The 13,627-nt window shown below is 34.5% G+C and overlaps 1 protein-coding gene across 1 annotated transcript in view; it reads right to left on the bottom strand.

The window, feature by feature from the left end:
• The window catches only part of LOC128183684 (uncharacterized), a 29,654-nt gene that overhangs the window by 4,809 nt on the left and 11,218 nt on the right, over window positions 1–13,627 (bottom strand). The window contains exon 4 of the mRNA XM_052852798.1: window positions 5,299–5,494. Coding sequence (XP_052708758.1) covers window positions 5,299–5,494 — 196 coding nt within the window. The remainder of the gene's footprint in view (window positions 1–5,298; window positions 5,495–13,627) is intronic.

Here is a 13,627-nt window from a genome sequence, read left to right as displayed (position 1 = left end):
GCGTAAAACTGGCAAAAAGTTACCACAGAAAGTATAATAGTTTATACAGGAGGCTTTAATTCATGAGAAAAAAATTAGAACACATGCTTTTTTTTTATAGAAGTTAAAGTCATTGTTGTTTAGTTCTTATAGTGCACAATCCTTAAAGACGAGAATCGAAAAACAAAACATTCTTTTTCTTTTCTAGTAAAACACAAAATACTTATTGAAAAAAAATTCTATGCATTACATTTTAGTTATCATACTGCATGCATTTAAAATCCACCTTGAATCAGAGATGTGTATTTTTACGTAAGCTATCCCTCGCCCACGGCCGAGAAAATCGGTCACCATGGTCGCGGCTGGACTACCTAGCGGTCAGCGGTTATCGAATACACGAGAGTTGCGTCTCTCATATATGAGTTAATCTAGCTGCGAACTGAAGAATTATAAATAATTTCAGTTTTGATTACACATAAAGGTTTATTCTTCAATTGGATTAAACGATAGGGTGTCAATTAAGAAATCGTTCAGTTAATTAATAAAAGCAATGCCATTCTCAATCTAATGCAATATCAGACATATATATCAATTGTGGGTTTTAAGTAAAAAAAGAATTTCTATTTGATAGATTTTAGTCATTAAATTGCAAACTTTTCAAATCTTCCTAGGTTCTGAGCTGTGCGTGTGTATGCGTTAAACCTTTATGTAATCTATCCTTCGCCCGCGGCCGAGGAAATCATCCACAGCTGCACTACCTAGCGGTAAACGGTTATCTAATACACAAGATTCGCACCCGCACACTTACATGAATATGAACGTGTTTGAGTTTATATAGCCGTTAATACACTGTACACTGTTTTAATTTTATGTTATAAAAGTTTGGTTATTTTGTATTTAGTTAAATTAAACATTGGAGAGTAAATTAAAAAGTCGTTCTGAAAATTAATAAAAGCGATATTACTCCAAATCGGAAATACTCGTGAGACATATTTGAATGGTTGGTTTGTAAGTCTTAAATGTTTTAAAAACTGTACAAATAATGTTTTCAATCAAGAACAAAAAAACAACAAGACAAATATTAAAACCTTTAAATAATGATCATCCCTCGCACATGGCCGAGGAGATCCCGCGCAAGTGACCTCGACATGTACCTTATCACGCGTGCATGTTTGGTATTTTGTACGAACGCAACTATTTTTATTATGTTTTTAACTATTATATTGGTTTCAGATGAACCGATAAATTTATTTTACTCGTACAGTTGATTTAGCATTGATTTATACGACAGCGTACAAGGTAATTTAAAAAATCAAATCAAATTATGATCAAAGTGCCATGTTTGCGGTAGGTGCTGACACGATAAGAGAATGCCCTGAATTAAGGCATTCGGTGATTATTGTAAAGAATATTCACATGAGTTTTGAAACAAGTTTTGTTTAGATTCTATCGGTCAAATATAAATAACTTCTGTAGTGTTTCTACATGGTCGTTAGTTTCATTGTGAAAACGAAATTATTTCTGTGTTGCCTTCCCACCGCCCCGCTGCCAAGTGCTCTCTTTTTTTAAAATTCCAGATCTGTCGAAAATCATTTGATAGTGACTTCTTATGTGTAAAATTTTCTTCTGAGCGTGTTTCTCTTTCCCACCCGTTTTTTTTATTCGGTCAGTCTTTGTAAATTTCAACTTCCTTTATTGCGTAAATTCAATCGCCACGTGCTACCGAAAATCTTGTGTCACTTTGAACAGCTCAGAACATATATAGCCCCAGCTTATTTATGGCTGCAGATCATCAATTGTTATGTACTTAATCAACAGTTCGAAGAGTGTTTTCTTCAAAGTGTTCAATTTTCAAACAACAAGACTTTCATTTTCACATTAAAGGTGCGGGATCGTAATCTGAGAACGTGGCTATAATAAATTAACATGTCGAACACGCTAAACTTCTATTATATATAGTTATGAACAGAATAATATATATTATAATTAAAAGTTTTAAGTCAAACGTAATGTTTTCTTGGGATAAGAAGTTATGAAATACGACCACATTATGCTATACAGGTGGTCGCCATAGAAATTATCAAAGTATTGCAAGTTAGGACAGATTAGTTTACTTGACTTACAGACTATAATATAGCGACATATCTGCCTCCAAAAAATATATGCGCTTCTCAAAGTTACACTTCAGTGAGATGGACATGTGTTCTTGGGGATTTTCTTTATTGCTAATTATATGAAAATTGATTTAAAAAAAAAAGTTTTATTGAAGTTGTGTGGTATGACGATGTCATGCAACTTAATTTACTTACAAGGTTACATGTAGCTACAGCCAGTGGAATACTAATTTTAGGTCAACAATCACTGGCGGATTTAAGGGGGGGGGGCGTGGAGGGCGCACGCCCCCCCCCCCCCTAAAATTTTCAAAGTATGCATGACTGTAGATGATTTGATAAATTTTACATAGAAAAGTAAGCATTTTGTGTTTCACATTATTTATATTTATGCCTGACTCAATATTACACCTCATTGATACATTAGCTGTGCTATGCTGACTGTAATTCTGCTGCTCTATAAACATCTATAAACATCTAATCCTAATGCATGTTGACAGGTTCTGATAACAAACCAATTAAACTGTGTTTAAAACAAGCAGTGTTGGTCATTTTATTATGGTGGCTGCAACAAATTCCCCAGGGCCCTGAACTTGGGGCTTCGACCAAGAATCGACTGGAAATCTCAGCAGTTTTGTTTCAAGTGTAAACTGCGCTGTCATTTCCATATTGCGACGCAAGCAGAAATTTCTGAATAACTGTATATTTTTTGAATTTTTTTCTACGTAAATAGACTTTTTCAATATAAGAATATTGAAGATTTGATGCATCAGATATTTCTAACAGCTAATAGGGGGTCGGATACCGTATCGTCATTACAATGTTGTAACTTTGATAATCTAGTTAATTTTGGGAGTTCATAAATGCCCAAGTTTTTTTGTTTTTAATCCAATACATGTATTAGGTATTAGTAACAATATGTGACAAATTGTTATATATATGTAATAGGCTTTTGTGTAAAGTGTACATAACTGAAAAAATACCACTATTTTGAGCCTGGTTTGACCTTCAAAATACACGAAAACCCAGGAGCTTTCGGGGGCTTCGCCCCCTAGGCCCCCACCAGGGCTTTGCCCGGGACCCACGGGGGGCCTCAAGACGGCCCCAGACCCCCTGCTCAATAATTTTATCCACGCCCCCCCCCCCCCTAACTACAAATCCTGTATCCGCCCCTGACAATGATTACCCAATCTATTAAAATACAAGATAAATACAGAAGGCAAATATTGCTTGTGACATGTACGTAGTTTTTTTTATATATCTTTATGATAAAGCAGAGAAAAGCAAAAAAAAAAAAATAAAATCAAAAAAAAACCCACAAAAAACAAACATGGAACCTGCATCAAATTTACTTAATGTACATGTTACCAAAAATCCGACCGAATATGCGCCTTTGTCACATTTAATTAAATTAACTGAAAATAAAAACAGTAACACTATTATTTTCCGCTTATTTTTATTGAAGTTTCTCCCTTTTTTAAAAAAAAAAAAAAATACATACGTAAACTTTCTCCGAGAGAATAACTGTTGATCCGATAAAGGAGAAAAAACTGACTTAAAAATAGGGATTTTGAATATTATTGCATCGTAGGGAGAAGTAATATTCATTTCTGTAAATAATGTTATTAAATTTTACGTTACATAGCGGTGTCTGTATATCAGGAGTAAAATTTAGACGCTCACTTAGGCTTAATTCTCCCGATGATCTTGGATAGCTGATTAGTATTTTAAATGTTCAAGTCTACTCGTATTATCAAATAGTATCAGCCCTGAATAAATGTTCATAGATGCCATCAATTTTGGCTATTTACCAAATTTTGACAGCAAGAAACAAATTCAAACTGGCACATAGTCTTCAAAAAATTAGAGAGATTTATTTACAGAAGTTACGTGTTTTTTTAATGCACGTTTTAACTTACATTTCCTTACATGAATCATGAGTACATTTTAATATATAACAATCCATGCTACCCTGAAAAATTTAACTCGCCATTAAACTTCTCATTGTTTAAACCCCTGTCACACTGGAGCTGCGTCCTCACAGCGATCCTGCTGTATAATTGAATAATGTAAAACGCCATGGTCAACGAACTAGAGTCTTCTACAGCGCCGTAACAACTCAACGGCATCTTCGTTCGCCGCGGTGGGATATCCTAGCCTAGAGCATTTTAGAACGCCATGCGACGGCGCGTACTTTGAACATGCACAAAGTACGCGCTGTGGCTCTGCGTTCCGATAAACACGCCGTAGAAGTGGAGTAAGGTCGCCATTGCAGCCCCGTAAAGTCTCCAACAGCGCATGTGCACGCAGTCAGCGCGCAGAGCACGCTGTGGATGCGCGGTAAAAACTCCTAGCACGTCATGAGCGCTCGGCAGATACCCAGCGAGAGGGCAGTCAATCGCCAAGTAGAACTCTGTGAAAACGTATTTGGGAGCTCTGTAAGAATGCCTTTCTGAATTTTCCTTGCGATCCTACGGCGATTCCATTAACACAATGCCGTGAACTCGCACTGGGAACGCAATTTTGTGTGACAGGGCCTTAAAGAGTTTTCAAAACAATTACACAAACTGTGTTCGACAAATTGTTTTCCTAAAACATTTTTTTCCTGTCTTTACACAGGCTTTCAATCACAGCACGTTTTTATAACAAAAGCAGAAGTGAAATTTTAGTCATTAGTCATTATAATCGTTTGACACCAAATCACATAAATTTTCATCTCGCAGCAACAACGGAAGACCTACTCGTGGCTTTGCCACGAGCTCTGCTCTAGTTTCCGTTTATAACTCAAGATGATCAACATATCGTTTCATATGACAATTGATGTCAGTTCAAAGGGCAACTAATCAAAAAAAAAAAGAAAAAAAAAGAAAATTAAACAAACAAACAAAACAAACAAAACAAAACAAAAACTTATACGTAATGCAGCTAATGTAACTATTCAATATGAAATATCAAAATAAATAGGTGAAGCGTTAGCCATATTGCCGAATATGTCTCACCAGTAGGACAAAGAATATCCGGTCTATATATATCCTATTATATCCGGTAGTCACGTTCAATATTTAAACCAGTAACGTGTGACAAATCAGTTCGACGGAAAACAAGTATTGATACGAGATAGTATAGTTTGACTATAATTGTACATAAACATAATTATGTTACCAAATAAATGTTAAACTTACAAGCTAAGTGACACTGAACAGTTTACCATGAATATGTATTGGTGCCTGTGCTGCGGACCCGGGGTCGATACATTGGCGTGATACACCAGGATATTTACCGGTCCCAGGATAGCTGTTAGGGGATGATGACTGAGTCATCTGTGACTGCTTGGAATATACTGGTGGCTCCTCTCCAAACACAAGGACTAGAATCTGTATCAGTCCCAACAGGTCAGATTGAGGCTAACATTGTTTGAAAATGTACAAGATTCAAATCATAAACATGTTTTTAATTAGCACTTTCTGTAGTTGAAACATATGTTTTCTAGCGAAGAACGTTCATATGATATTATACAGTTATAGACCAGAATCTTTTTCCCGAGGTGCAGGCAATAGATCATACTGAACTGTTCCCTGCACCAAGGGAAAAAACTCGGGTCTACTGACTGTTCAAGCATTAAATAATTGTTTTATTACCTAACTCCTTTTTTAGTTTTCGGGGTTGCATATTGCAGATGGTTTTCGTGACATTATGCAATATACTCAGATATTTTCTTCCATCTTTTACATGCACAAAACCTGTTGCATGCATTACAACATCTCAATTTAATATTAGTTTACACAAAGAAGGGGGAGTCTGCAACCCATTAGATTTTAAATAGTCTTTTACCTTATATAAAGCTTTAAAACTGTCGATTATTTGATACTCCATTTTGATAATATTGAATTTGGTTTCACCAAGTACTAAAAACAGCGTCTATGTAAAGGATATACATTCCCTGAGAACTATCGAAAGGATGTAACATTAACAAACCCGCGTTCTGAAATTCGTTGCCGGTCCAATAGATCGCCGTCTATTGACCGGCGCTCCAATAGATCGCCGTCTATTGACCGGCGGTCTAATAGATCGCAGTCTATTGACCGGCGCTCCAATAGATCGCCGTCTATTGACCGGCGGTCTAATAGATCGCAGTCTATTGACCGGCAGTTCAAAATAGACGCAAATATTTAATTTGTAATATAACAACAAAATCCCTTTGATTAGATAATAATGTACAATATTATACATTTTGACTGGGGTTAAGGGCAATATCAATTTTATTAACCCCCGAGGGATGAAATATTGCCGGACGTGAAGCTAACTTAAGGCAAATATATTCGGCCCAAGTTTACGGGGACATATAATCAATGCTGCCCCAAAACAGGGTCACAATTTGTTCTATTATACTTTCATGTTAAATACTGAAATCTGATTGGTTTAGACGCAGTTGGAAATCCGTTCTATTACTCTAGGCGTTAACAACACACTCGGCAACGGGTAACACAACGAATTGTTACATCGCGTAAATTATGCGCGTACGGTTCGCCGTAGAATTCACTTCATTTCTATATTATCGGTTGACAATGGTTGTCTCGAGATGTTAATTTCAACATTTACCCTCCCAAACAGGCACTATTTATATAATACGATGAAAGCAAAAACCAAAAAAGAATTTAAAGACCGATCGCCATAATTTTCTCAGCTCAATAAAAAAAGTCAAATAATCAATTTCGTAGAATGTTCATTAAAACTCTATTGGCATGTCAACATTTTTCGAGTAGCATGTATTGCAATATTACAAATAATTATAGAGATCTAAATTGAGAATACACTACTGAATACAAAATTATAATTATTTTAATTATAATTATAATTAAAATGTAAACATAATAGCTATTTTTGAAGTCCAGAAAGCGATTTTATTTATTAAAATTGACACGTAGACCTATAAATGTATTGTCATGGACGTTTGGTGTTTTACGGCAATTTTTATCATGTCATCGCATCTGAAGCGACGTCTTGATCAAATCTTGTAAATGAAAGAAGAAATTGCAAACAGCACGCATCATTCATCCAAACTAGAGTCATGTCTCTGGATTGTGTTCTATTTAATTATGTACCTACCAACAGATAAAAAAAAGTATATTTAGCCTCTCTCTCTCTCTCTCTCTCTCATTTAAAACGGATAGCTTTATTTGAATGCCCACTATTTTGCGTTTGTTTTACTCCCTTTCTCTCTCTGTCTCTCTGTCTTTCTCTCTCTGTCTCTCTCTCTGTCTCTGTCTCTCTGTCTCTCTCTCTCTCTCTCTCTTACTTACATAACGCCAGTCACGTTACGTAGGTAAGGAAGGTTTACTTCTCCGCTGGAGACTGAACTTTATTTGATTTACGACAAATTTAAAGTTTCGACAACTGATATCAAAATGTAGTTTATATCTTTTTTGATGTATATAATTCTTTTTAAGGTCTTCCGCTTCTGAGCGGAAGACCTTGCTATTATTCTGAAAATTTTTCAGATTTCTTCTTATTTTTTTTTCTCTTCTAGACGCCAACTTTGATTCTTAATATCTCGCTCGTTTGTTCACCGATTGTTTAGATATTTTCAGGTCTGATAACATGCCGTGCTACGTTGTCGTTTCATATTTTACTTGATAAAATTCCCTATCCAGTTTTGAATTATTCCCATTCTAGTGAAAGAGGTATAGCGCCTTTTTCCATTATTTCGCCTACACCTGTGTTTGGACGAAAAATACCTGTTATTAAAAATAGCTTCAGGTACCTCGCTGTCGCAATGTGATTTTTGAAACTTGGATACACTGTACTGATTTTATAATGGTGTCTGTAACAACTGATTTGTCATAAATTCGGTAAAACTTAGTGTATATCAGTAGTTGATATTCTGAACCGTGATAAGTTCAAGAAAAGCAAGGGATCTAAGTGTAAATAGAGTACATGTAAAGTGTCAATGAAGAGATCTATATATATTGGGTGCACTCATACTAAGACTGAATTAAACAGGATAATTTAATGAAAACCAAGATGATTAGATACGTGTAACTTAATCTCTCTTTTCTGTTCATGTTTCAATTTAAGTAAAAAATAAAACTACTTAGTGGATTAGATCCAGCGACCCACAAAATCAAAAAGACATCCGCGTTACCACTAGGCCACGCATCTAACATTTTCAACAGATGCATTTTCAATTTATATGGCTATAAACATGATTGTATTTTAAAAGACACTAATTGAAATATGTGTCTAATTTTCAGTTCGAAGACCACGTTAAACCAAAACTAATTCAATGTAAACGTGTACTACAATACATGTAGAACATATTTCTTATCGGATGTCTTTGGTTTAGAGTGGTTCAAATAGTCAAATATCCAATTTTTTTTATCGTAAACTGACTACCTTCCGATATCTCCCTAAGAAAACCTGAATATTTTAATGATGTCGTTTAAGATAATTAAGACTCTTAGAGCATGGTGATTGTGTAATTTGCGTTTCTTTGAATATATTTGAACTAAATATTGTATAATATTGAAAAATGTCTGATGTTTGCCAAAGGCTAAATTTGAGGCCAAATCGTATATTAAGTTCGCTATACCTCTTTAACGACTTCTTTTGTCAGATTTGTTTAGCTTTAACGATGACAGGCAGAGTCGGAAAGATGGGCTGGTTTGGAAGCAGATATATTGAAATGGTGCAAGACTCATTTCATTTGTTGTTTAAATGCAAAAAAAGGAGTGGTATAGGTGTTGAAACAAAGGTTAAAAAAATTGCAAAAAAATCACGTATTTTCCGTTTTAGTTTTCAACCTGATAATAATTTGTTATAAAATGTGTTTCAAAAGTTGTGAGTCTTACCGATACCTTTCATTCAGTATGAAGAAAAAGGGGTTGGCCCCTATTATTAGGGAGTTAAAGGCTTCAAAAGTCTTTTGTCAATAACTTGTAAAGGGAGAAAAATGTCTAATGCATTATTGAAGCAAAGTTGTTGAGAAATTAAATCTGATTCCATCTTTAGTATTAAATGTGATGTTCGTGTAATATATAGTTAGTTTTTGCAGAAACGATATCAGCCCGGTCGCTCCATTTTCCATGGGGCTGTTCGTGAACATAAAGGAATGAAAGGGGTTCTTGTTATGCACTAACTGATACATGCAGTGCGTAAAGATGATTCAACATAAAATTCCCAAATGGTTTATTTTATATGTACATTTTCGGTTCATAACAATGAACCTGTTTGACTTTATTGTATCTGTTTGTTTCAAAACCGTGCCCCTCTCAATATTAAGAATCATTCTGAGACTCAGGTAACCGATCGATAACAGATCTAGAGTCCCTAGCTGTATAGGCCGTCGCCCATACGACAGTACCTGTGCTTGTAGAGCTGGACGTAACGCCCTGTTGTCTTACTGTAACGAAATCTTGAATTAACTGGAAGATGTGTTAATAAAATGGTTCCAATACGAGTGAATAAATTAATTTTTTTTTACAATACACGGCCGTTCAATAAAGCATAATGTTTATAACTGACCTGACAAATGTACGGTGGTAATTTAAACGAACAAGGGATTGATTCAAATTGAAATTTTTTTTTTAAGCATTACAAAATACTGATTCAATTATTATTTTGGAAATGATTTCGAAAAATTAACTTAATATTGATCAATATTACTAATTGTTTAATCCAAAGCCGTAATTTTTTTAGTTACGGTTATCAGGGAATCCGATATCAATGATGACTCGAGTTTGTTTCTCACTATTTACAAATCATCAACAAACAAAAATATCAAACAGCCTATCAGCAATTTATAAATTATCTACATGTAAAAAGGGAATGGAAAAATTGTGATTTATTAATGTACTATCTATCCTCCGTCGAGGAAATGCGCTTGGAGAAAACGCTGTTCAATGTTTATCAATTCCGCTGTAGCCTTAGCAATCGAAGGAAATTAACAACCTGTATTTTGATACTTTGACAAATTAAGAAACTTTCAGACCTGTAATGTGTTTTTTTTTTTCAAATTCTTAAAAATGAAGACCCAATGACTGCATTCTTAATCCTTAATTGTGAGTATTTTGAATCACGCATGTACAATATGCATGTGTACATATTAATAGCCATATAAATAAACAGTTTAAGTGTTGAAATAAAAAAAAAAGTTTTTGTGAACATCCAATAAGCAGTGCTAGCTACTACAATGCTAGGGCTATTAAAGTCGAACAATGTTTATGGTGAGGACCGGAATGATACTGGTTCTGCTTGTTCTACAAATAGCGAATGTAACTAAGAGACGAAGTAAAGAAAGGTTATTTTTTTAACAAGTAAATTAGCTTTCCAAAAACAAAATTATTTCATCGGAAGCATGTAATAGCTGCATATATGTAGCTCTCGGTCAGAAACAAAATATCAGATTGACTACCATCCCATTTTTTTCAAGTAGTAATGAGTCGTTTGACATAGTATTAAAACGTCCATTTATATTATTTTTAATAAAACTATTTCATTATCTCAAGCTTGTCAGCAAAATGAAAACAGTGTTACATGTTATGGCATGGAAATAACAATATTCAAGGTTGTTCCGTCATTTTCAAGCCAAAGGACTCTCGAAACAAGAAAAAAAACGCAAAGTAAACTGCATGCATGGCTCCATGTCTCTCATTTTGGACTCGTTTACTATTACGGTGCGTAAAAAATGAATGAATGAGGCATTCTGACGTCCGGTTTTATCTTTTGTGTCAATTTCGATTGGTTAGAATGAATTGGGGTATTAAATCAATTTAATCGTTCTGTTTTGAATTTGTTAACAACGATACGTAAGATCAAATGTTTTAGAAACGATTTATAAATTTAATATGCTGACGTGTGATAGTGTACATTTAGTAAGATTCGCGACTTACCCGCTATTCAAGACAAATTCAATCGTCCAGCAGATAGAGAAAACGTGACCTTTGAAACAAAATTTCCTGGCATTTTAGTTCTTCCTGTTGACTTTCCAGACTGTTTGCCAATTTAAACTTATGATTTTGTTTATTAATAATAATTCAAAATCAATTATTTATTAACAATGTACATTCTTTCATAGTACAAAATGTTGTTGCGATGACCCCCCCCCCCCCACCCCCCCCTTCGCCATTATCTATTTTTAAACCAGGTTACAAATGTGATTGCATGTGTCAGGTATCAGTTACCGATATAATCTCTTTGGAAATGTATTTCTCCTTTCATAAGTAGTAACTGGTAATTGTGCAAAACATTGAGGAATGCCTGATCTGCGCATAAAAAAGTGCTTTCTACAATATTTATTTTAAAAATGCTTTTTGCCTATGATAATAATTAAGAAATAATGCTGGAACCTAATATGGAAAATTATTCATTTGCTTTATCCCCCTTATCAATAAACAAATCAAGCCAATGGGGAACACAATTTATTCCGATAACAGTTTTTTAAAATATACCTCCAAAACCATATACCCGCAATATTTCTTTATCGATTTTTCTTATCGTTGTAGATTCATAAGTTTAATTTTATCATGATGAGGATATCTTAACGGTATTTGGGAAATTATCTCAATTAGTGATGAAACTTCAATATATCCATGAACACGCCAGACTTATGCGCATTTATTCTTGCCCGGCAACTTGTCGTTTGTGTTGTTTGAGCATTTTGAATTCAGAGAGAGAGAGAGAGAGAGAGAGAGAGAGAGAGAGAGAGAGAGAGAGAGAGAGAGAGAGAGCCAGAGAGAGAGAGAGAGAGAAAGAGAGAGAGAGACAGAGAGAGAGAGATTCTGTCCATTTTATATTGATATCTTATAATCGATAACTCCGTTTGTGTACAAAATCGATAACATTATTATTAGAGTATACTTAAAAAGAAAAAAAAAGACGGAAGCAAACTTTAAAAACCAGTCTACCGACCCATGATGCGGTGTATCAGACCGCAGGTGCTGGCACGATATAGAACCCATTGCTATGAAAAAATTCTTTTGATTTAAAAGAAAAAGAAAATCTCTCTTGGTGGTTGTTTGTGAGCTGTTTATCTAAGCTCATTGTACTTGTCTTTTTGTATTTTAAAAGAATGCGATGTAAATCGTCTTTCCATGCAACGTCTCAGATAAAGCAATGAATACTTGGTTCTTGAAACGTCATATCTATATGACCAAATTTTATTAGAGTTAAATGAATTGTAAAATTGCAAAATGATAATACTGAAAATTGTGACAGGTTTCTTACTTTTTTTAAAAGGAAAACCTTATTGATGTGAAAATCCGCTTCCTTGAAACAAAAATAAATTGACATGACCCATTAGAGTTTAACAATCTCTAGCTGCCGATCTGTAGCTCCTAGTCTGAAAAAGAATCGGATGGACGACCTAGGACCCAGATCGTCCATCCGTCTTTCTTGAATATTGCCATTTCTTTCTTACGCGTACGCAGGTTGGTCGCATACTCTCCGAGACTAACTGGTTCGTAATTAAACATTTTGCGCTGCATGAAAAGACATTCCGATAATTTTGAAAATGATTAAGAAAATAAAAATGATTAAAATTACCGAAAAAAGGCCTTGGTCCTCCCTCACCCCGGAAAACAAAACTATTCCTGTGAAAACTTTCAGGACCTTCCCATTAACTGTATTTTTTTTAAAGATTCATTGGCGCTTGCCCCGTTCTAAAAAAATGCGCGTAAAATGCTATGTCTTTTGTAAATAAACTTGTCTCCATGTGATATTGTTTATATTTAGATAATTATGATGGTTAAATAAGTTTCTAAAAATAAAATGCACATGTAAAAAACATCATGCGGAGAATCAAACTGTAGACAATTTCTTAAGATCTCTATTTGCTTATATAGTGTATACATGTATGGGCGGCGGAAAATGAAAAAAAAAAGACGTTTATACGAAACAAACAGCTTATTTTTAAAAACATGCTAAAATACGAAACGGACTTAAAAAGAGGCTGCATGTTTTTCTTGTTTTAAGCTAAGCTTAAAACAAGAAAAACATGCAGCCTCTTTTACATTTAACACCAATGCAAAACAAACGATCATCGATGCAAAATCAAGAGTCTTGCACCGAAATAACGCTAGATGACGGCTGCCTCCGTTAATCTCCAACAAGCAAGAGAGACTCTCTGCTTGTCGGAGATTTACAGAGACAACCGAGCGTCTTGTTGAGCAAGATTATATTGAACTCTGACGTAGGAACACATACGACTAAACCTAAAATTTATCTAAATTATTCGTACCATTTAAATCTGACTATTTTAAAACTATTTATACATAATTTTCTTGAAAAACAATGCTTCAGAATACATTACATCGAATTTATTGATTATTTTCGAGAACAAAGTCTTGTCAATGGCGATGATTTGTGCTTAGGTCCAAACAGTTTCACTTCCGATTTGCCAAAGTCACTTATTGGAGAGTTTTTTTTTTCTTTAAATTTCAAGGTATAGTACGAAAGCCCATTTAGGACCTATCAGAAATATTTTTGAATTCGATATAACGAATTTTTGAATTTGTTAAAACGAATTTAAATCGTTAAAACAA

This window comes from Crassostrea angulata, chromosome 5 (genome assembly GCF_025612915.1).
Source record: "Crassostrea angulata isolate pt1a10 chromosome 5, ASM2561291v2, whole genome shotgun sequence".
NCBI classification, from domain to species: Eukaryota; Metazoa; Mollusca; class Bivalvia; order Ostreida; family Ostreidae; genus Magallana; species Magallana angulata.
This window is presented reverse-complemented; position numbering and strand designations above follow the sequence as displayed.